Source organism: Boleophthalmus pectinirostris, unplaced genomic scaffold (genome assembly GCF_026225935.1).
Source record: "Boleophthalmus pectinirostris isolate CB_2022bp ecotype Guang Dong unplaced genomic scaffold, ASM2622593v1 HiC_scaffold_4, whole genome shotgun sequence".
In the NCBI taxonomy this organism is placed as follows: domain Eukaryota; kingdom Metazoa; phylum Chordata; class Actinopteri; order Gobiiformes; family Gobiidae; genus Boleophthalmus; species Boleophthalmus pectinirostris.
This window is the reverse complement of record NW_026571353.1, coordinates 28495483-28518341: the sequence shown is the minus strand read 5'-3', so window position 1 is coordinate 28518341 and position 22859 is coordinate 28495483. Positions and strand designations below refer to the sequence as shown.

General features: G+C 36.9%; 1 protein-coding gene across 2 annotated transcripts in view; it reads right to left on the bottom strand.

Moving 5' to 3' along the window:
- fancc (FA complementation group C) overlaps positions 1-21104 on the bottom strand; it is a 63549-nt gene extending 42445 nt beyond the window's left edge. For both annotated transcript variants that reach the window (XM_055161431.1, XM_055161432.1), the window contains exons 1-4: positions 20967-21104; positions 17460-17685; positions 7879-7966; positions 7392-7486 (exon numbers count right to left, since the gene is read on the bottom strand). In XM_055161431.1, the coding sequence (XP_055017406.1) occupies positions 7392-7486; positions 7879-7966; positions 17460-17654 (378 nt within the window). In that variant the 5' untranslated portion in view covers positions 17655-17685; positions 20967-21104. The remainder of the gene's footprint in view (positions 1-7391; positions 7487-7878; positions 7967-17459; positions 17686-20966) is intronic.
- Between the last annotated feature and the right edge of the window lie 1755 nt (positions 21105-22859).

Below are 22859 nucleotides of genomic sequence, written 5' to 3'. Positions count from 1 at the left end.
TACAGCAATGTTATTAATTTGACTGGAATGTTATAAGTCACATCTGTGGAGTGACTATGCAGTTCACTGTAAGAGTCTTCTTCAAGCTTCTTCAAGATGCTTTGTTTCTTAAGAACACCGGTAGTTGGAGACATGCAGCACAGATGAGCTTAATATTGTAGTACTGTACTGTAGTATCCAGTTAAAGCAATAACATATTCAAAGAGACAGCAAATCCTACACGGGAACAGTTATATTCAGCACCACTGACAGACTGAGCGACAAAACACAGGCAAAGAAAGACACCAACTCTGGGTTAAACGCCCTGCTCCTGCAGACAAGATCAGCTGTGGTCTATAAGATTTTTTTAATGTTTCCTTCTTCTTTCCCTCCTGTCATTTGTGGTCGTGGGAGCTAGTTCATGGGAGACGGATATGGTCATGAGTTTATTGTACTTTGGTTGTTGGACTATTTTACAAAGAGAATATAGCATAGAATACAGACATGTACTTTTTGCATGTACTCCCTCTGGGGAAGACTTGAATTATTTTTATAGAGGCTTCTTTGTAATTTCAGCAAAAATAGTTCGGTGTTTGTTATTTGAGAATATAATACATGTTTATGCGTCTAAGATCATGTAACTTTACTGGCCAGGATCAAAGGTGGTCAGTGCTTTAATGAAGACTTTACATATGAAACCTTGTACATACGGAAAAAAAAGACATTTATAAAGACAAGGTTATTTCCACTGTTCAACTGCTACTTTGGTTGAATTAAATTTGTCTTAAAGGTCTTCTATCACGCAAAATTGACTCTTGTGAGCTTCAAGTCATGTTATGTTGTTACCTTCTAAAAAATATATCTGGAGCAGCCTAAACTTGCAGGATTTGTGAGCTAAACATGTGTGAATGAAATAAAACAAAACTCCAGGTATGTTTTTGATGAGGAAACAACATTATAACAGATCAGTTCAGTTTTTTTAATTGTGAGGTCCACAGTTCTCTCAGAGCAGAACATTTAAAGGGAAAAACTGTGATTTTTAATATTAAATGACAATTATTAAAAGTTTATGTTCAGGAAATTACTATCAAAAGCAGTTTCTGTTAAAAAAAATAAACTCTACTTGTGATTAATCAATACAAGGAAACATAATAATTCATTTTTTTTACCATATATGACAGCTCTACTCTCAGCCTTTAGCAACACAGAAATTACAGAAATTAAGTACAAAACAATCCATTACTGCAGTTTCCTTTTTTTTAATATAATGTGATATTTTTGCACTATGGTCATTCATAATTTACAGTTCATTCATATTCTTATTATAATTGATCTTCAACCAAAACATTTACTTGGATGTTTTACCACATTTCAGATAATAATGGGAATCGGATCATTGTTATTGGAGAGTTGCCAAAAATATCAAGCTTTATGTTGACATGTTGATGAAGTTGCCCACCCATAATTTTCAATATAATGTTCAGTCAAACTTTCCTCCATTCGCAGATTTATTTTGTAATGTAATGTGTACTACAAATGACAAATAGTAGTGATTACTAAATGTCTTTCTATACGTCTCCTGGATTATGGGAAAACATAAATATTGACACATACTTGCGAATAATTATGGTGAATGATGAACAAAAACTCTGACAACGATATAAATATTTCAGTGCACTCCATCTGGTCCACTCTTAATGTTCAATTACTGCATTGCTGCAGACGCAGAGAAATTAAAGGGCCCATCTTATGGTATTTTCTGTGTTATAATGTTGTTTCCTCATCACAAACACACCCAGAGTAGTTTTGTTTCATTCACACATGTTTAACACACAAATCCTACATATTTAGGCTGAACACTTCCACCTTGAGATGGCATGTGTCAATACAGGAAGTGCAGAACGACATAAACCTTCACTAGAATCATCTGGATAATTTCAGCCCTGAAATTGTTTAATTTCTACTTGCAGCAACTTGAAAACTCCCGCTTTGTGATATCGCAAGGTGGAATAGAGAAATGTTTTACTTAAAAGATGAGAGAATGAACTGAGATGTAGACAGACTAATAAAAAAGGGTTGGTCAATCATGTGTGAATGAAACAAAACACAACTCCAGGTATGTTTTTGAAGAGGTAACTGTTGTAGAAGTTTTCAGCTTGTCCAAGAAAGGGTGGAAGCGAAAGGCTGGAGACGAACTGGATGTCTTAAGCAGGAGAAGTTTATTTACCATAAAATAATATTGGCCCGGGGGGACATGAAAAGTCAACATAGTTTGATTTCAAAAGTGAACATAGTATGAGGTTTGAGTGTTCAAGCCCCTTGACTCTACTTCCAAAGGAGGAGCTTTATAAAGTAAGTGTGGTGAGACTATGAAGGCCAGTAGACACCAGTTAGACAACAAAATGCCACAGTTTAGATAATGGTTCCAATGGTGTGCCAAGGGAAGATCATAGCTTTTGTGAGTCAGTGTTAAACGAAGATGTACGCGGAAGATAAATGACTTCAATTCTCTTACAGTAACAGCATTAGCACGAGCACTGATGAACAATTAATTCATGGCTGCAGGTGCTGGAGTTTAGGTTGTGACGATTCAGATCAGGGAGAGTCTTTTCGGTTTAAACCAACTGGATTTCGGCACTGGAAGCAGCAACCCAAATAAGAGATTCCTGTGAGGCTCCTTCTCCTTTCTCACTGAATAATCGTCATGTGAACGAAAAACACCAAATACAAACAAACAATGCAGTCATCAACTACAATGTTTTTGTAATTAAGAAGTCTAATGTTGATTCAGTCTTATCAGTAAAAGCAACATTTGATTTGAGCATCTGGGCACACAGATGAGTCACATTTAAGACATTTTGCATAGTAATTCTACGTATCCAACGTTTAATCAAATGAATACAAACATTTAGGTCAAATTTATGCATGAAACTTGTTTACTTTAAGCCATCTGTGTAAACTCAGCACAAATTTTGAAACTGACAGATCTTTTTTTCTCTGTTCTTTCCCCTCCTTCGTGTCTTTGCTATAAACACAATAAAACAAAACACTGACTACAATCAGCCATTCATTATAATTTAGGCTACAAATATGCTTCACAGTTCTGGGGAGTACTAACAGAAACATGATCAGGCTCATTCATCATTTATAACACAGCGGAGAAAAGGGAGACAACTGGAAAGAAAAAGGCGTATTAAAAGTCAATTAGAGTGAAATCTGTGCAGCAGTTGTGGTACTTTCACAGGCACTGGATTTTCTGAATGAAGAAAAGTCATTGATGAGGGATTCAAGAACTCCACTAATATTTAATACAGATGGTGTCAGTCGGCTAAAGTGAATACTGTGTAAAAGGTGCATTGCGTAACTTTTCTGATGAAGGGTTCACAATACTGCTTGTCTCTGTGAAAATGTTATTGCTTTGTCTAGAATGTTCCACGGTATAGATTAAACCTCTAAATCTATCATGAGGGAGATAAGCAGGTTAAAGCACCACACGACATTACAGTTCAGATCTGTGGAGAGTCGCCCCCATTCACAATAGGAATTATTGGATTTTTGAGCAATAGAAACATCCATAATGAATAAATGCTAGATGGATATGTTTAATTAGCGTGATTGATCAGCCAGTTTCACTTCGTGGAAACCGTCTGACCTCGCAGCATTAGGATTTGTTCGCTCGACATTAGGCGGGTACTTTTTTTATTTAACCAATCGCTGCTATTTGGTTGTGACGCATGTAATTTGCCGGAATACTTTGTTCTGTCCAAGTAATTGCCGGCACAACAGCAAACAAAGCAGAGAGAGAAAATCCTCAATCTCAGGAATCATATGTATGTCTTCATCTACAACCATCTGGACCTCTTTATTTACTGTTGTGCTGTACCACAAAAGGGACCAAGACAGGCGCTTGAGTTTGACGTCATGGCTTCACAGCTCTTCGCTGATTGGCCAATGCACGGTCTACGGGGTTCTTGCAAACCGTCTAGTGTATTCCGATTCCTGACCTAATCACTGGAGAGAAATGAAACTGAGTGGAGGCACTGGGTGGCGCCAGCCTGGCCAATGTTTCATATCATCCCAGGGAACATTCCAGGGAAATCAGTAACATCTCCATGGAGACAAGAAGATAGCGAACATTCCACACACTAGAAAGGTGCACCTTTAAATATCAGATTACTGTTGTTATATTGCAAGTTCCAGAGTCTTGTCAATAATAGAAACGATCAGGTTCAAGATTGTGATTTTTCAGTGTAATCAATTAGGAAATGTGGCTTGCCCCCCATCTGGGAGTTATATCATCACGCAGAAATCTGGCTGTGTTTATCCTGGATTAGTCGCTCTTATCCGGATAGACTAATTTAACATGAGTATCTACTCAAAGGATGAACAGAACTACAAAACAACAGGCTGATTTAACCCTTGTTCTATGACGCTATGAGCACATTCAGTGCAACAGGTGAAGTCAGCACTTAGTGGCAAATCATGGACTCATCAAACAATGTTAAAGGTCCTACATTACACAAGTGAGTTTTAAGCCATGTTATAATGTTGTTACCTCCTGAAAAACATACTTGGAGTTGTGTTTCGTTTCATTCACACATTGAGTAACCCTTCAGTACCAGTTTAAGTACATCTGCAAAACTCAAAATGCTCTACTCCACCTTGTGACTTCACATAGTACTAATTTTCACGTAAACAGCTACATTTTACCTTTTGTTCAGCAGAGATCAGTCATTCCTGGTCTGAAATCATCCAGATGATTCTGGACTGGAGCACCTCCTGTATTACCACATGACATCACAAGGTGGAACATAGTGCAGGTATGTTTTTAATGAGGAAACAACATTATACCATAGATCAGAAAATAGCACAATATGGACCATTTAATCATAAACCACTCTGCTATACAACAAACCAAAATGTGATTGAGCAAGTGGCATATTTTACATTAAATAAAAAAATATGTGAATTAAGAGGTCGAGAGATGGAAGTCATTATTTTCATTAGAGTCCATTATGCTTTGCTATTTACTGTGCACAAATTGCTTTGATTTTATTTGTAATATTTTATTGTTTGGGATTTTATTTTTGTCTGTTTATTGTTTTAATTATTATTTATTGTGTTTTTATTTGTTTTTTATTTTCTGAATGATTGGTGGAGCTGAATACAGAATCTTTTGTTTTCATGTGAACAATTGTGTAGCCCTTGGAAAAGACACTGCAGCAGAAAACAGCAATAGTTTCAATACAAAATAAACAGTGGCTGCGGTTACATGCACACTCAAACTCCGATCATTATCAGATTTTTGGAGTCATAAGACTATTAAAATGACATGTAAACAGCTAAATCATCTCATTTCTTTCTGATCATGGTCCCTTTGATTACTAACATCAGATTTTGCAGGTTGCAAGTAATTTAAAACATCTTAAAGGTTCACAAATCAGATTATAATCAGATTTTAGTGTGCATGTGAACAAAGCCACAGTACAGTTAAAGCTGACCTATAATGAAAAATCGACTTTTCAGAGCTTTTAACCATGTTATAGTGGTTTTCCCTTCTCATTTACCCTCTCGAAGTTGTATTTGGAGTGATTCAGGCATGTTTGAGCAATCTTTAATCGCTTATTTTCAAGACGCCATGTTGCCCATCAGCCCGCGGCCACTGCCCTGTACTTACTTTGTTCTCCAATTTTATTTTGTTAAATTGTTGATATGTGTAGGATTCGCCAGCATAGTCATTTTGGTACACTTTGGTACACTACAAATCGGCTGCTCACTAGCCTAATGCACAACTATCCACAACTTCAAGGCTTTTTGTTGTGATTATGTTTACCGCGACATCAGTTTCCATTAGACACTGCAGTTTTCTAACGCCGCAATCATTGTTTTATTAAGTCGTTTTAGATGAATATTGCAATTTAAAATGTGCAAATTCTAGCATAATGACCCACGGATGTCGTAGATGATAACTATAAACCAGATTCACAACCCTAATAGACACCCACTCAACTCTCCCAGTGGTTATGGTTTTGGGTGCTGTTACTTCCCTTTGCCTTCTGTAGGTGGGTGGAGAGGAGGCCTGTAGCTATGGATCCCTTTTATTAACCAGCCCCTTCAGACCAACACTCTGCCTATAATATGCTCCATCTGCTGTGTAACATCTAGGCTACCAGTGCTACCATTGTACAACTACAAATGTATGTACTTTATGAACTGCACTAAATTGTACAAGTGACTAGGGCTGTCGCTATTAGGGAATTTCTCCTGTGGTGCGATATAGCGGCTCAACAGCGCGATATGTGATGATACCGCACCCCCTCCTCCACCCCTGATCCCCCAGAGTTATAATATTTCCAGCGACTCAGAAAACTCTCTCTGATGATGCACTTGTTGCGCAGATGCACATGTATCTTGGTTGTCCTGTGGATATAGCGTGTGTAGTGTGGGTGAAGTAACATTTGGTTTTGGAAAAAGTGCCGCTGCATCTCTCCAGCTCTCACTGCGGCAGCTCGGGTCAGAGTCCTGCACTGGCTCAGGTACCCACAGATTTAAAAGGATAGTTCGGGATTTTTGACATAAATCTATATGGCATCCCCGTGAGCAGTGCCCTGCATCAACACTGACTTACCCCCGACAGCGTCCGGTGAGCCGAGATACTGGCCATTTTCGGTGCTGACGAAAGTAGTTCGGCAAGTTGGCTGGGGACAGTATAATAAAGCGTTTTTCTTCTCAAAACAATATGTGTTCAAAAGAGTGATACATTTGCATCACAAACCATCGTCGCCTAAAAAGTCAGACCTCATAATCGCTTGGCACTATTTTCTTTCAGTTCGTATCATCAGGTGACAGCCGCGCACGGATCCATCACTTTCTGCAGAGAAAGAATTAAGAGAGAGCGCCCCTATCACAAGCACGCGGAGCAGGGTGACCGCAAAGCGCGATTGGGTGACGGCAGCGTTTACCTCCGTGCGGCGCGGAGCTCTGCGGCAGTCCTTTCGCCTGCGGTCACCCAACGGTCTACGTGGACGCACCTTAGTCCTGGGTTAGTCCTGGGTTAGTCCTGCGTTAGTCCTGGGTTAGTCCTGGGTTAGTCCTGGGTGGTAACGGGTCTCTAAAAATTGACCTGGACTCTGGATTGGGTCACGTTGATCTGCGGTGATCACGGTGGCCCAACATCCGCCGCAGTGGGCCTCTTAGTACCGCGGTGATTCATTTTTGCGGTTATTGCGACAGCCCAACAAGTGACTGCAATTCATTAATCTCTGTTTTTATTCTGTTATCTGTAAAGTTTCTGTCTATTTCATGTCTATGCACCCAAGATGAATTTCCCTTGGTGGGACAATAAAGTTTATCTTATCTTACCACCCTTTGTGACAGAAACCTCATCGTCTCAGCTTTTATTAAAAACATACCCGTATCCACTGGTTAGCTTTAGCCTCCACAGCATTTTCTGGTTCCTCTGAGTACATCCCCCACAGACACTGGAACAGCAGCGATCGACTTGTGGCTGCAACAACAAGAATTATGTGTTTGTTCAAAATAAGTAAATGAAGTCGGGTGCATGTTCAGAGGTAGTGCAGTGTTAAAAGGTCCATAATGCTCTATTTTCTGATCTATGTTATAATAATAATGTTGTTTCCTCATCAAAAACATACCTGGAGCTGTGTTTTGTTTCATTCACACGTTTAACACAAAAAGAAAACACAGCTGTTAAGGTGGAATAGAGTATTTTGAGCTTTGGAGATGCCAACAGACTAATAATAAATGGTTACTGAAACGTGTGAATGAAACAAAACACAACTCCAGGTAAGTTTTTGAGGAGGTAGCAACATTCTAACATGGATTAAAGCTGGCAAGAGTCAATTTTACATAATATAGGACCTTTAAATGTCTACTCACCATCTGCAGTGACGTGTGGGATCCAGCAAAGCCTGCCTAAGAACTGACCCAACAGCGGTAACCTCCTCAGAGCCTCTGTGGTGGAAGTCTAAAACACAAAACACAATTTCAATCTCTTAATAATGAATATGATTATATATGGATTCAAAAATGTCAACAGAATAGACCAGATGTGATTAAAGCTATTTTTATATTGAATTTTCCAAAGTTTGCTTCTGGAAATTGGCAACCTTGTTATAACTTGGTACAAAAATACTTCCTTGTTAGTGTGTAGGTCATTGTTTTATGTGCACCACACGTCATTGATAAAAAGTCAATTCAAATAACTAAAATTAAAGGTAGATGTGCACCTTTTGCCCAAAATTTCAGTCTTGTAATCATCAATGATCAGCTTGGATCATTTTAATCAAAAGTTTCTCCAAAATCATGTGGTCTGGAGCGGAGTTCAGAATTTGGAGGAAGAAATGTGACTATTTTTGTTGTAAATGTCAATGATTAATAGTCTGTATGGTGTATGTTTTGGAAATTAATACTGAAATCTATTTTTATTTGTTGAAAATATTTAATAGAAATTTATCACTATGAGATTTTTTTTATATCACACCCAGCCCTAAAATACAGTATAAAAGGTGATCACTTCCTGGCAAAGGTCACCCTAACTCTTAGCAGAATATTGACAGTGAGACGAACAAAGACCAGAACCCCGCGCGGTGCAGACCAGTGCTCTGTTTGAGGGTGCCATCGCCCAAGGGTGAAGCACGGGCCTGTTCAGAGGAAACCAGCAGATGTACTTCATCTCACAGCCAATTAAACCATTCACACTAGTTTCCTCCACAGACACGGCAATTGAAACCTCGGAGATTACAGACAACAGGGCGGAAAAATGCAGAAAATGTAAAGAATGAGTCTCCAAAGAAGGGTGATTTTTTAAAAAAAAAAAAAGGGAAGGACAAGGAAAGTTAAACCTGGATCTTAATAATTTCCTGAGTCACTGTTCCAAATTATAGTTATAACTTTTAATTACTTCAGGGTCAGTTGAGGAATAATATAAGACCTTGTAATACATCTTGAACGCATCTACAGTACGTCAGTTTTCTAGCAGTGCCTACCACTTGCTTGTCTCAAAGGAGTTGTTATTGCTTTGCTTGGAAAGTTCTACTGTATGTCAGAATACTCAAAATAACTTATAACAAGTATATTTATTTTATTTTTAAACAAAGAGATTGCAAACCAGCTGGATATATAGTTTATTTTGGATACATGTATGTTTTTCTATGCCTTATTTCATGTGTGAAGTATATTTATATTAATTTTATGTTCACAAAACTGCTCTAGACAACTATTTGTAGCCTATATTTATTTTCAATTTGAAAGTTTTGCGTAAATTATCAATAACAATGTGTTTTGTTTTGTTTTTTGGAGAGAGAAATACTGAATAAATGCATTGTGTAACTAAACAATAATAGTTTAAATATTTTTTAAATTAATTTTAATATTGACCAAAATAATCCTGATTAAAAAAAATTCCATAATCAAGCACCCTAATTAATTCTCTTCATAATGGTATTCGATGATAAAAAGCAGCAGATTTTAATTTCTAGTGTTTTAATTTACAAAAGGCTAAACTAGATGTTTTACCCAATTCTGGACTCAGATTCAAAATCTTTCAAAGATTTGCATTTAAGTACAGTGTCTCCGATTAACAGAGTAGTCTATGGTGGCCGCCAATAGTCTAAAATTCTCCTCCATCAGCTAAAAAGAACATGGACTAAACATTCGCAAAACAAAATCTCACTTTGTTGCTCCTTATATTGTCACATAAAAAGTACTGTTTGAAAAGGTAGCTTAAAGGTGCGCTGTGTACTAGGGAAGGACATTCGATTAAATTTTCTTAATCGATCTTCGGGAGAATTAACGATCGATTATCGATTAATCATTAACTTTTTTTATATTAAAATTTATCAACATTATTATTACTATCTGCACTACTAATCTGCATAAATAAATTCAACTTTACGATATATAAACCGTAACCACTCTAGAGCCACATCAGCCCGTTTGACATTATAATGTGTTTAATGCAGTTTTGCGCAAGTCTCAGAGAAACGAAACTTAAAACTTAAAATGGATAATTTGCATAAATTAAACGAAGGAAAAAACAGTTCTTGTACGCTGATGTGACACGACTAGGGATGGGCATTCGATGAAATTTTCTTAATCGATCGTCGGAAGAATTAACGATCGATTATCGATTAATCATTAACATTTTTATATTAAAATGATCATCATTATTATTACTATCTGCACTACTAATCTGCATAAATAAATTCAACTTTACGACATATAAACCGTAACCACTCTAGAGCCACATCAGCCCGTTTGAGATTATAATGTGTTTAATGCAGTTTTGCGCAAGTCTCACAGAAACGAAACTGAAAACTTAAAATGGATAATTTGCATAAATTAAACGAAGGAAAAAACTGTTCGACTCAGTGGAATACAGGTTAGTGTGACCATATTTGCGTTTTTCAAAACCGGGACACCGTACGGGGGTTGGGAGGTGGGTCCTCGTCATCGACATTGTGCTACTCTCACCTGGTAAAGCTTTTTCCCACTGGACACCGAAACATATGTGCTGCTTTGTACACTTGTCCCTAATGCAACGGAAAGGGTGGAATTTCTTGTACAAGTCATCGTTAAATACGCATTTGCGCTTCGGCACGTTGCAGGCTGACCGACTGTTTCAGTTTGCTCGCTCCTTCTGAGTGCAGAGAGCTACATGTACGGACCCCTGTTTGGTCACCCTACGCTACGCACAGCAACCTACATTCAGTTTGTCGATTAAAATAAATGTAATCGATGAAATTCTTAATGATCAATTATCGATAAATCGACTAATCATGCACATCCCTACTGTGTACTGTAGCTTTTCTGGTGCATTGTGTAATTTTTCTGGTCAAATGCTTTTCTCTGTGGAGATGTTATGCAATTGAATCCATGTAAGGCAGAACTGTTTAATGTCATTTTGTGCACATTCCAGGCAGTGTAGTAACATATCTATAAAAACAAGTAAGTGACAGACCCCCAACCAAAAAAAAAAAAAGACATATTGCATTATTTAAATATGAAATACAGGCAATAAGTGACTTTGAAATTCTATGAGAAACAGTGAAGTATAAGTGTGGACAGAGTGAACACTGCAATTTTACAAGCACTGACACCTCGAATACAGAACGATACAGGATTACTCAAACATGTATGAATCAAAATATGACGAGGGGAAAAACAAGTCTAACTCGGCTCAAAGCTCATAAAAGTCCTTTTTGCATAATACATCTCCTTTTAACATTCAAGCAACATGAGGCCACTTTAAACCACATGGGATAAAGTAACACAACACAATCCACATTAGCTTTGGTCTAGATACAAACTGATTCAACATGTGACGACGTTTCATTTTACGAGCACATGTGCGTGGATCATGGTTGCGTAGACAAACATACAGTGAGACTTGATTATTCACGCCATATACATTAACAGGCCCTCGTCATAGGTTACAGTGTGGGGATAATTGAAGTCCAGGCATGACAAGGTGCAGCAGAATCTCCACACAGACTCACATGTGTAATTTTTATGGAGCTAAGGTGCTGTTGCCAAAGCAAAAGATAATTGGTGTTTCATGCAACATCTAACAAAAGAAGGTGGAAGATAACACGTGGGGGATATTCTGAAAAATGCGTAAAAAAAATATTGCAATTTGTGTTTTGGACGTATAAAATTGCAATATTGGGTGTATAGTAAAAAAGTATGTTAATATCATTCCTGCAAAAAGAGCAAAAACAGATTAAAGGTCCTATACACTGACTCTTGTGAACTTTAAGTGATGTTATAATGTTGCTACCTCATCAAAAACAGATCTGGAGTTAGGTTTTATTTCATTCACACATGTTTGAGTAACCCTTTATTATTAGTCTGTCTACATCTCCAAAGCTCAAAAATGCTGTGTTCCACCTTGTGATGTCATGAAGCGGTATAGTTTAGTTTAGTTTAACAGCTACGTTTTACCTTTTGGTCAGTAGAGTTTGGCAAGTCCAAGGCCAAAGGCTTGGTCAGAACTACCTTCGTTGGAAGACTGTACCTACTGTGTGTGTTTGGACTGATGGGTGATTAATCATTTTGAAATTAGAAGTTAAATTAAAAAGGAATTTAAAATAGAAGACCAACTAATGTCTCAACAGTCTACTTTATGTTTAGGCATTCTTAAAAAACATTGCTCAGCATTTGGGTTAGTAGAAAAAAATAAAACAATCATGTAGATTTGTACTTATTACTAGGGATGTAACAATTACCGAAATATCGTGATATCGTATTGTCAAAGTTCTCACAATAATATCGTGGACCATCACAATATATATCGAATCACAAGTCTCTTTGCTTAAATTAAGAGTTATGGTGCGGCAATAGCTAAAAAAGACAGAGGGAAATACATAGACCATGATCCTTTGCTCCATTTCAGTGTAGAGTACAAGAAAAAATAACAATGCTAAACACTTTTAAGTAAAATTTCTTTGGATTAAGTCTTGTCAAGGCATTTTAAGAGGAAAAAGTAGCATATTAACAGTTTTGTTTCCCTCCACAAAATATCCCAATAAATGTTGTACCATAAGATGTATCTCCTGAAAATATCATACCGAGTTATTTCGATATTGTTTCATCCCTAATCGTGAGCCTCCCCACCATGTCGTGAGCTTTCCAAAGATATTGCAATAAATATCGTACCATGAGGTTCATACCGTGACATTATCATATCGTGAAACTTGGATATTGTTACACCACTACTTACTACAAATATGCATTTCAGATACTACATATTTAAATGACCAGATATGTATTGAATAGCTTCGAACTTTTTTAAGGCAACACACAAGAGACAATGATTAGTATTAGGAGTGTGCAAAAATATCAAAATATCAACATCTCGTATCGTTTAACGTAATGATGCAGTAACGGTATCGTGGGCTGCTGTATCGATATATCCCCAAAAGTATTTTTTGGTATATTTCACTCAATTATTTTGTTACAGCGCTACAGTTTTGTTGCTTGTTCAGAGGAAGGAAACTCTTTTAGGCAAAACACTTCACATTTTCACTGTTTTGATGATTAAAATGTTTTGTGTTTCATATTCACTTTGCACAAGAAGTTGGTTTAACAAAGGCTTTTAGTATCACAGCCGTGATTTAACCTTTATTTTTTTATTGAACCATATCGAAATATATCATATTGAATCGAAAGTTCACTGAATCGAGATATGTATCATATCGTGGCCTATGTATCAAGGTATGTATCGTATTCGGCAACTTCTGAATGATTCCCAGCTCTAATTAGTATATTGTACAAGTGTGATTATATGGAAACTGAGGAGTAGATGTTTTGTTCATTAAAAAGGGTGTGTTTTACCCTGTGGTATCAAAATTGGTACAGCGTATTCTCATAAGAAATTCTCACAAGTGAAGTAATATTCCATAGCTCCACTGCTCACATAACTATGATTTTTTTTTTCTTTCTTATAGCTTAGATTCAATATAAACGTCCCTCAGATGTGTGTGAAAATGTGTCAGTGTGGAGGTTCCTCTAAAAGAGACTGGAGAATGGCATGTCTTTGATAAAAATGAATTCTCTTTTACTGGCACCAGGCTCATAAAAACACTGCTTCTTGGAAACATTTAGCTCGCGTAAAAAAGACTTAACAGCTTTTTGTACAGAGTCTATCATTTGTCCAATGAAAGTACAGTAGATGACATTTAAAATCTTAGAGTTTAACTTCTAATTTCACTGCAATGAAATGAAGTCACAAACATTAAGAGGGAAATAAAACGAAAGCTAAAAATAAAAATAAAAAACAAAACAAGTATAGTATCTAAGGAGCAAATAGGATAGTGATTAAAGCTGGTTTATATACCTGGTTTACAACTGGTTCAGACCTAGTTTAAAGCCTAGTTTAGACCTGGCTTAGACCTACTTCTGACGTAATTCAGACTTGGTTTAGACCTAGCTAAGACCTGGTTAAAATCTGGTTTAGACTGGGTTTAGACCTACTTCTCACCTAGTTCAGACCTAGGTCAGACCTAGTTCAGGTTTAGTTTAGACCTAGCTAAGACCTGGTTAAAACCTGGTTTAGTCCTACTTCAGACCTGGTTGAGATCGGGTTTAGACCTATTTCTGACCTAGTTCAGACCTGGTTTAGACCTAGGTAAGACCTGGTTACAACCTGGTTTAGACTGGGTTTAGGCCTACTTCATACCTAGTTCATACCTAGTTCAGACCTGGTTCAGACCTACTTCAGACCTACTTCAGACCTAGTTCAGACCTAGTTCAGACCTGGTTAAAATCTGGTTTAGACCAGGTTTAGACCTAATTCAGACTTACTTCAGACCTAGTTTAGATCTAGCTAAGACCTGGTTAAAACCTGCTTTAGACCTACTTCAGACCTGGCTGAGATCGGGTTTAGACCTACTTCTGAACTAGTTCAGACCTGGTTCAGACCTGGTTTAGACCTGCTTCACACCTACTTCAGACCTGGTTCAGACCAACTTCAGACCTACTTCAGACCTAGTTCAGACCTAGTTCAGACCTAGTTCAGACCTAGTTCAGACCTAGTTCAGACCTGGTTTAGACCGGATTTAGACTGGGTTTAGTCAGTCCTTTCAGGGACAGTCAGCATTGGTTATAATGCAGAGGCGTTCCCTCATCGTCATCTCACAGCACACTGCACATTTGGCTACGTTAGATGGGAAAAAAAAAAATCCTTCCACATTTTTTTAATTATATTTTTGGTGCTCCCAGAATAAATAAAATAATTTATTTGATTTTAATATGCAAGATTGGATTGGTCATCTTTTCAGAAGCCAGCTTTGAGGAAATGATTCACTGAAAAGTTTTTTTTATTTTATTTTATGGCTGAACAGTTAAAAGAACCAACTGGACACTGCTCTGTCATATCAGATTGGAGACTTTACACACTACCCATGTTTTTCTGGTCTCTATAGTAACTTATTCTTGGATCTCTTCTTTGATTTGGTCTTAGTGATGTCAAGAACAAATTATTCTTTTATCGAATACATTTTCCACTTTTAATACTCACAACTGTCTATAAAACGTCCATTTTCTCCATCGCCCACTACGTCACCACTCGGTCCTGTGTCAGATGCCTGCCTCTAATTTGCTGTAGATATAGGGTTCAGGAACTTCCAGGCGTTTTGTCATTTTGGACTACATTGACAAGGCTTTGATTAGAGGGGCTGGCAGTGGTAGTTTATAATAATTGCGCTCTGTTTCTCGTTCCTATGGGCACTTTGGTCTCCAGCTCCGCATATTGCAAAGATCCGATTGTAAATGAACATTCCTATGGAGTTGAATCACCAGAACTCAAATGCAGATGTATGCACACGAGCAGTACCATGTGGGATTGGACTGATTGGACAGACTGGAGGGGGGAGGGTCTGTTTTGGGGTGCCCTACGTGGCTGATATCCATTCTGCTTCCTACTGCTAATTAAAAGCTATTTCTATTAATTCCATTGTGACACCTATTCACATCAATAATGGACTAAAAACCTGTATAATTTAGGGCTACAACAAATTATTATTTTAGTAGTCAACTAGTAAACAATAAAAATAATGTTTCTAATGTAAATTGTGATTTTCAAAACACATTATTCATTTTATTATTAATGAAAATCAGAAATTGTATATTACTCTTTGACATTTGGGTATACGTTTACGTCTCACGATATCGTCACGGTATGAACCTCACGGTAAGATATTTATTGCGATACCATGGAAAAGCTCACGATATGGTGGGGAGGCTCACGATTAGGAATGTAACAATATCCAGATCTCTCGGTACGATATTTTCACGATATACATCTCACGGTACGATATTTATTGCAATATTTTGTGGAGGCTAACAAAACTGTTAATATGCGACTTTTCCCTCTTAAAATGCCTTGACAAGACTTAATCCAGAGAACTAAGACTTAAAAGTACTTAGAACTGTTATTTCTTCATGTAGTCTGCACTGAAATGGAGCAAAGGATAATGGTCTATGTAGTTCTGTCTTTTATTTTTTATTTTTTGCTATTGCTGCACCATAACTCTTAATTTAAGCAAAGACACTTTGATATATATTGTGATGGTCCACGATATTATTGTGAGAACTCTGACGATACGATAACACGATATTTCGGTTATTGTTACATCCCTAGTTCACGTGTATATATTGTACGTCAACTTTTTGTAGTCCATTAATTGTTGCAGCACTAACACTACATTACAAGATCAGCCTCTTACTGTCCTAACACAATGGGGCTTGAATAAAGTGTCCGAGGAAACCTGATTACAAAATTTTTTCAACCTATGTGGTCTTCATCAGGGCTAAAAAGCAGGGCTCGCATAATTAAATGTTGAGAAATGGTCACATTGAGAAAAAGAGATTGAAATCTGTAGAGCTGTGGCCAGCCCTCTTGCCCCTGCCCCTTCCCACATTAGCTAAGGCAGATGTGGGGATACATTAGGTTAGCACTGAGGTCCCTTAGCGCCTGTTAGCTGACTGGACAGAGTGTGCATGGAGCAAACAGCACAGAGACAGCCCTGTTAGAGACTGGACCAGAACCTACCTTTCAGACCTGACCTTGGACTCAGAGCCAGCGAAGGAATTTATGTATGCTTACATAGTAGATTTGCTCATGTAGGAATTAACTTTGCAATTTATTCATGGGAAGGTAGCTGGACATTTAAGTCTATAAAGTCAAAGCTTAATCCTACAAAGTGTATTTTTCAGAATCAGACAAGTTTTATTGCCATCGCCAGTGAACAAAATTCACAAACTAACGTGTCTTGCCTAAGGACACGAGTACAAGAACTGGACCAAGCAGGGTTAAAACTACCAACCATCAGTTACTCCCTTCATTTTAATTTAGTCCCATTCCAATATTATATTTTCACCAGTGTAACATTTTGTTTTTCTAAGACAAGAATAATCACCACTGCTCTGACAATGTTAGTGATAAAATATATTGAATGTATTGAAATTAGTTTAATTTTACACAGAACTCTCCACCTTGAAGAAAAATCTCTTGCATTTTTTTCCTCTATATGATTCACTGTTTTAATATTTGTGTTGTAAAGCATCTTTTATATATCGCTTATTTTATTATTTGAGCTTGGAAAATAATCTAATTGTAATTTTTTTCGACAAGTATTGCGATTAGGTTTGCAATTTATGTTTAGAAAGATTCTCTTCAAAGTGGACATTGTAAACGACACCAGGACATTAACCTTTGAGAGACTGAAATATGATAAACTGATAAACCAATACAAGAATTCCACGAATTACAGAACATAATTCATAAAGGTCTAAACTACAGGTCCAAGTTTTTCAGGAAATAAGACAGGAAACATTACAACATCTAAATAATTGCACCCTTTGTGATTTGATAATTGTAACAACTCAAATTGCAATTTTGATTCAGTTGTGATACATTGTGTAGCTCCAGCTGAATAATAAATGATCCTGATTCTTACCATGCTGTTAATGTAAGTTTGAAGTTTGTGCAGGAAATCCCTCAGTGGTCTTAAGTGTAGACAGATGTCTTTACGAGTCTGTGCGCTGTCAGTCTGGTCCCAAGTCTTCACTGTTTCCAACCACCGCTGGAGCTCCTGGACCTCCACCTCCCTCTGAGACGGGTCAGGGGTCTGCTGGCTCACTGGGTCAGACATAGTGCTTCAAGAAGAGGATTTACAAGGGAATCTGTGAAAGAGAGAAACAAATAGAGGCAATTCAAACAGGGATTTACATTAGAACAAGCCAGTTGAGTTGGGACTTAACAATTATAATTATGTTTTACTATGATTCAGTTCATTGTGCACATTTTAAACTTGTCTAAGAGCATAGAAATGTAAGGGGAAAATCATATAAACTGTTATACTAGAAGAATCACATGCATTAGAGAACAAGTATATAGAAGTCAAAAGAGAAGTTGATAGTAGGGCCGTGTCAAATCACTAGGGGTGAGCAAAAATATCAAAATATCGATATATCGTATCGTTTAAAGTGATGATACAGTATCGATATCTGCACTGCTGTAGCGATACATCACCAAGAGTATTGTTTGGAATATTTTACTAAATTATTTTGTTACAGCTACAGTTTTGTTGCTTGTTTAGAGGAAGAAAACTTGTTAATGTGACACATTTGACATTTTCACTGTTTTGATGAATAAAATGTTTGTGTTTCATATGAACTTTGCACAAGAAGTGGTTTAACAAAGACTTTTAGAATCACAGTCAAGATTTAGCCTTTGTTTTTTACTGAACTGTATGGAATCGATTTGAAATATATCGTATCGAATCAAAAGTGCACTGTATTGGGATATGTATCGTATTGTGGCTTATGTATCGAGATATGTATTGTATCGGCAACTACTTTATGATACCCAGCCCTACAAATCACCCATTATACACAGATGTATTTGTATAAGGTTAATATTACATTTGAATATATAATATAATTTGTCATGTGTTGTATAACTATTGCTCACCCCTAAAGCAGTTTCAACACTTACTGGAGGTTTGCCATCCTTTATAAATAAAAAAAAATACACAATAGGCAATTTTAATACATTTTAGAGAGTTCTAATTACTATAATGCATTAGCAGTATGTAATCAATGGCCATTATCAATTGCAAACATAATTTGTAACATACGAAAATGTTAATATCGTAAGAAGCTAAACTCTAGCATTAGCTCTGGATTCAAAGTGTCAGACAATGTTTTTCCAGCACGTTGTTTTCAAGACTTGAAGGTTATTTCTACGAGTTATTTTGGAAATTACTTCAGCAAACAAAACCCACATGAGCTTAAACTGAGCTTTGTGAACATATGTGTGGCCTAGTTTATCCCACATTTTCTATCAAGAGCAGACATGGATAACAGAAGAAGTGGAAGTAATAATAAAAGCTAAAATAAAGTGAAGCAATGTGTGTTAATGTGGTTAATGTTAATGGATAATGTTAAGCACTTATTAAAACAGTCTAATGATGAAAATTTGCTGCTCGGGGCAACGCAGCTTTCTTCCACACATGCGCTCACGAAGGCCTACTGAGAAATAAACAGCACATTCTTCACCTTTTATGATGATGAGGAGAAAGGCGTAGGGGGCCACATCCCGGAGTTGTGTACGAGAACATGTTTTGGACCAGTCTATAACCTGGGAATAGTGTGTGTGTGTTTTGCCGTAATGACAGGCCTTTGTAGGACACCACGGGGTTGAGTTTTATGATCAAGTTGTTACACACGATTTGTTTAATGTCTTGCCATCATCTCTGCTGGAAAACCCCTATGGCCCACTGATGTGAATATATAAATACTAATTTTGGAGGGAAAAAAGGCCAAGCAAATTAACAACAAACGCCTCTTGCTGGCTTATTGGAGGTTGAAGTTTACCTGAGAAGCAGAGTTGGAAAAATACAGCTTTTATAGTTTGCATATAGTGGGTTATTTAATACACAGCACTATTACTAGTAACAAGGGATGTAAAAATATCAAAAATCAGATATTAATCGATACTAAACTAATACAGAAACTAGATATTCATTTGAGCAGGTATCGATACTATAAAAAGGACAAAATTTGTGCATTTCTAAAGAGTTTCAGTATGATTTTGAGCTTTATCAGAACAAATACATAAGATACAAATAAGATAAGCCTTCAAAGCCTTAAATAAAGCATGTTTTGTCCTATGTCTGGTGTTACTAATGCTTCTTACCTGCATGTTTTAAGGTTACTTATATTCACACTGCCAGTTAAACATTGCTTTTGCTGCTGTTCATGTTTCAATGTGCTGCTCTATCTGGACTTTTAACATTTGTGTCTCTGTCTGGACTGCCTGTTTTGCTGCCGCACAAACTTATTTACATTTTTTGATCGTTTTATCTCATTTTGATCCCTCTTTCTAGGGTGCCTTCTGTACATCTGGCAAAGGAATACAGATGGAAACTAACCTTATATTACATAGTTGTACTGTTGATCAATGTGCACTACCCTTAAATGACTATTACAAAAAAAAAATTAATGACTAAAACTTACTTATTTAATGGTTTTATTTATTTATTGCTATTCTATGATTTTGTTCTTAGTTTAATTTACTTTATTATCTTAAGACTAGTATGATTAAATCTGAGTGTTTATTTGATCATTTTATTATTGTTGTTGTTATTATTATGTATTTGTGCAGCACTTTGGAAACTGTTCGTGAAATGTGCTATAGAAATAAAGTGGACAGGATTGGAAAAAAGGAACATTTCTTATCTTCACTGTGATATCGTAATCGGTACGTAATCGTTGAATTCCTCAGTATCGAGATCAAGTGTGAAATTTTAATATCACAACACCACTACTATTCACTGTATTATGCATAAAAATAAGCTATATGGACCTCCGCTGCTTTGCTATTTTGGCACAGCAGCGGGGCAAATATTATCTTAGAAGACTTGCTACCCTTCGCTTGTGGATTTAAGGGAAAAGGGCACGTTTGCTGTTCCAATTATAGGACTGTTGACATTGCAACTGAATCTGATTTGTTTGATATTAGTCACTACAAATTTAAGTGCAAATATTCTAGTTTGGATTATTTACATTTATAGAAAATTCACATCGCATAACAAAAACAGCCAGTCTGACTACCTCAAATAGTTTTTCTTAATGTTTCAAGTAGGTTTCATGTTTTAAAAGTGCCAGTTTTATCGAAAAGTATGTTAAAACTCATGTTTTGCCCGTGAAAATGCAATTATTGACCACAAGATGTTGCTATTTCCACTATTGTTCGGTCCATAGGTTTGCGCTATACATAATACGAAGATAAAGCTGCAAAACTTTAAAAATGTAGTATTAAAATAAGGCATTTATACCAAACTACGACTTTAAATTACTTAATATCCTGATCATAACAATCATTCAACATTAGTTTAGCTTTATGTCATAGTTTCACAGACTCGCTTCCAACTTTCACTTTAACTTTTAAGTCAACTCACCACAAGTAAACAACAGCTACCGACATCATACTTCAGACTTTTACGGATCTGTGGCGCTGTTTGATCATATTTTTGTGTAAAAATGTGCAGATATCTCTTCATTGTGCTGAAATCGAACTAAACTTCCCTCTTGTCTGAGGAGTTCCGCACATGACTGAGCGCTGATTGGCTGAGAGCAGCAGGGTAGGCGCCCGTGACCGCGGAGCACTCTGGGAAATTGAGTTTTATTATGAAAAAGCGGGAAAATCGTCAAATAAACTACGTAGTTGCAAATTTGTTTGTAGGATTGCAGGATGACAGATTAAAATAAAATGATAAATAATACAATGTGGTTTAAAATATTAATATTAAATTATTATTATTATTTTATACTATAGGCATTTTTGAAATGTCCTATAATTAATTAAAATCAGAAAAGGCTTTTGTCAGTTTTCAAATTTACAAACCAGTCATACAATTTGGGGATGTGGTGCAGCACAAACCTATGAAACCTAATATAACAATAATAAAATATAAAACACAATCAAATACAAATAAAAAGGGTGGATAAAATAATGTGTGATCTTTCAACTCTAAACTATGCAATAAAACCCCTCCCTTTGTCTTCCTATAAGTTTATATAAGTGTGTCACACATCTACTATTGACGGGGTTAAGTAAAGTGCAAACCATGACCAGGAATTTGGGGGTCCAGGATTGTGTCCCACTGGAACCTAACACAAACTTTGAGGCTTGGCCTGCAAATCACCCAGGGACACCAGCCAGACTTCAAAATGCCCTAAAACACTGGTCCAGGAAACAACTGTAAAGTCATAAGTAGATCTAATGCAGCTACGTATGTGTAATAATGTGGTCTATGAAGGTTTTGCATGTGAAAGAGATTACTGCGCTGGCCAATGTGAGAATGGAGTGGCAGGTTTAGTGAATGTGTGTGGTCAGATGAGGTACCTTTGAATGTCCAGGTTTAAGCTGTGGAATGTACTGTATGCATGCATGGGTGACCAAGCGCAGTCACAATAGCACACATGGGAATGTATAGGGCTATAGGGGTCTGGTTGGTCAGCAATAACAAAAGGTTTATTAAGGTCAGTGTGGGTAAGACTTATTATAGGTTTGTTATTACTTTATTTGTGAATTTGTATATGAGGCCAGTTGTATTGAATTTAATGTTTTTGTTGAAGCAGCAATAACACTCGGCCTATAACTTTTAATTGGGTTATATGCTGATTTAAGTTCATAATGTTTTTCCCACTGTCCGTATCTCAGTTGAGGTGGCTCAATTTGAGGATCCATATTCAGATCTTGAACTAGTTTTGGTCAGGACTATCTTTGGTGGAGGATTGTACCTATTGTGCCTGTTTTGGTTGGATGAGGGAAACCCACTCAGACACCAGAAACATAGGAAAACCACACAGAACGGCTTGGGCGACTCAGGAATCAACCCTGGAACCTTCTTGCTGTGAGGTACGCATGCTAGCCTCTCAGCATGAGCATTTGGACTTGGACAGTCTCTGGAAAAGCGATGTATTATATAACTGTTTATTTAATGCTGAGTGGATCTGGGAGGACCAGCTTATTTTATTACTAAAAGTGATTTGAAAACAGTACAAGAAGACAAGCTTAAGCAGATTTCTTCAATGACACTTTTCACAACTCCTTAGGCAAAATAAGTCTTCAGTTGTCTTAATTCTTCTGTTTTGTTTTGTTTGCCAAGTCATTTTCAATAAATCCATCCACAACAGTATAGTGTATGTTATATAATTATAGTCTAGTGAATAGTGAGAGCTGCAGTGTGGATTTGTGACCAGGGCTCATGAGAGCACAGGCTGTGCAGCTGCAAACGAATGTGTCCAGATCTGATCTGAGTCCTGGTCTCGGCCCTGGTCCAGACTCT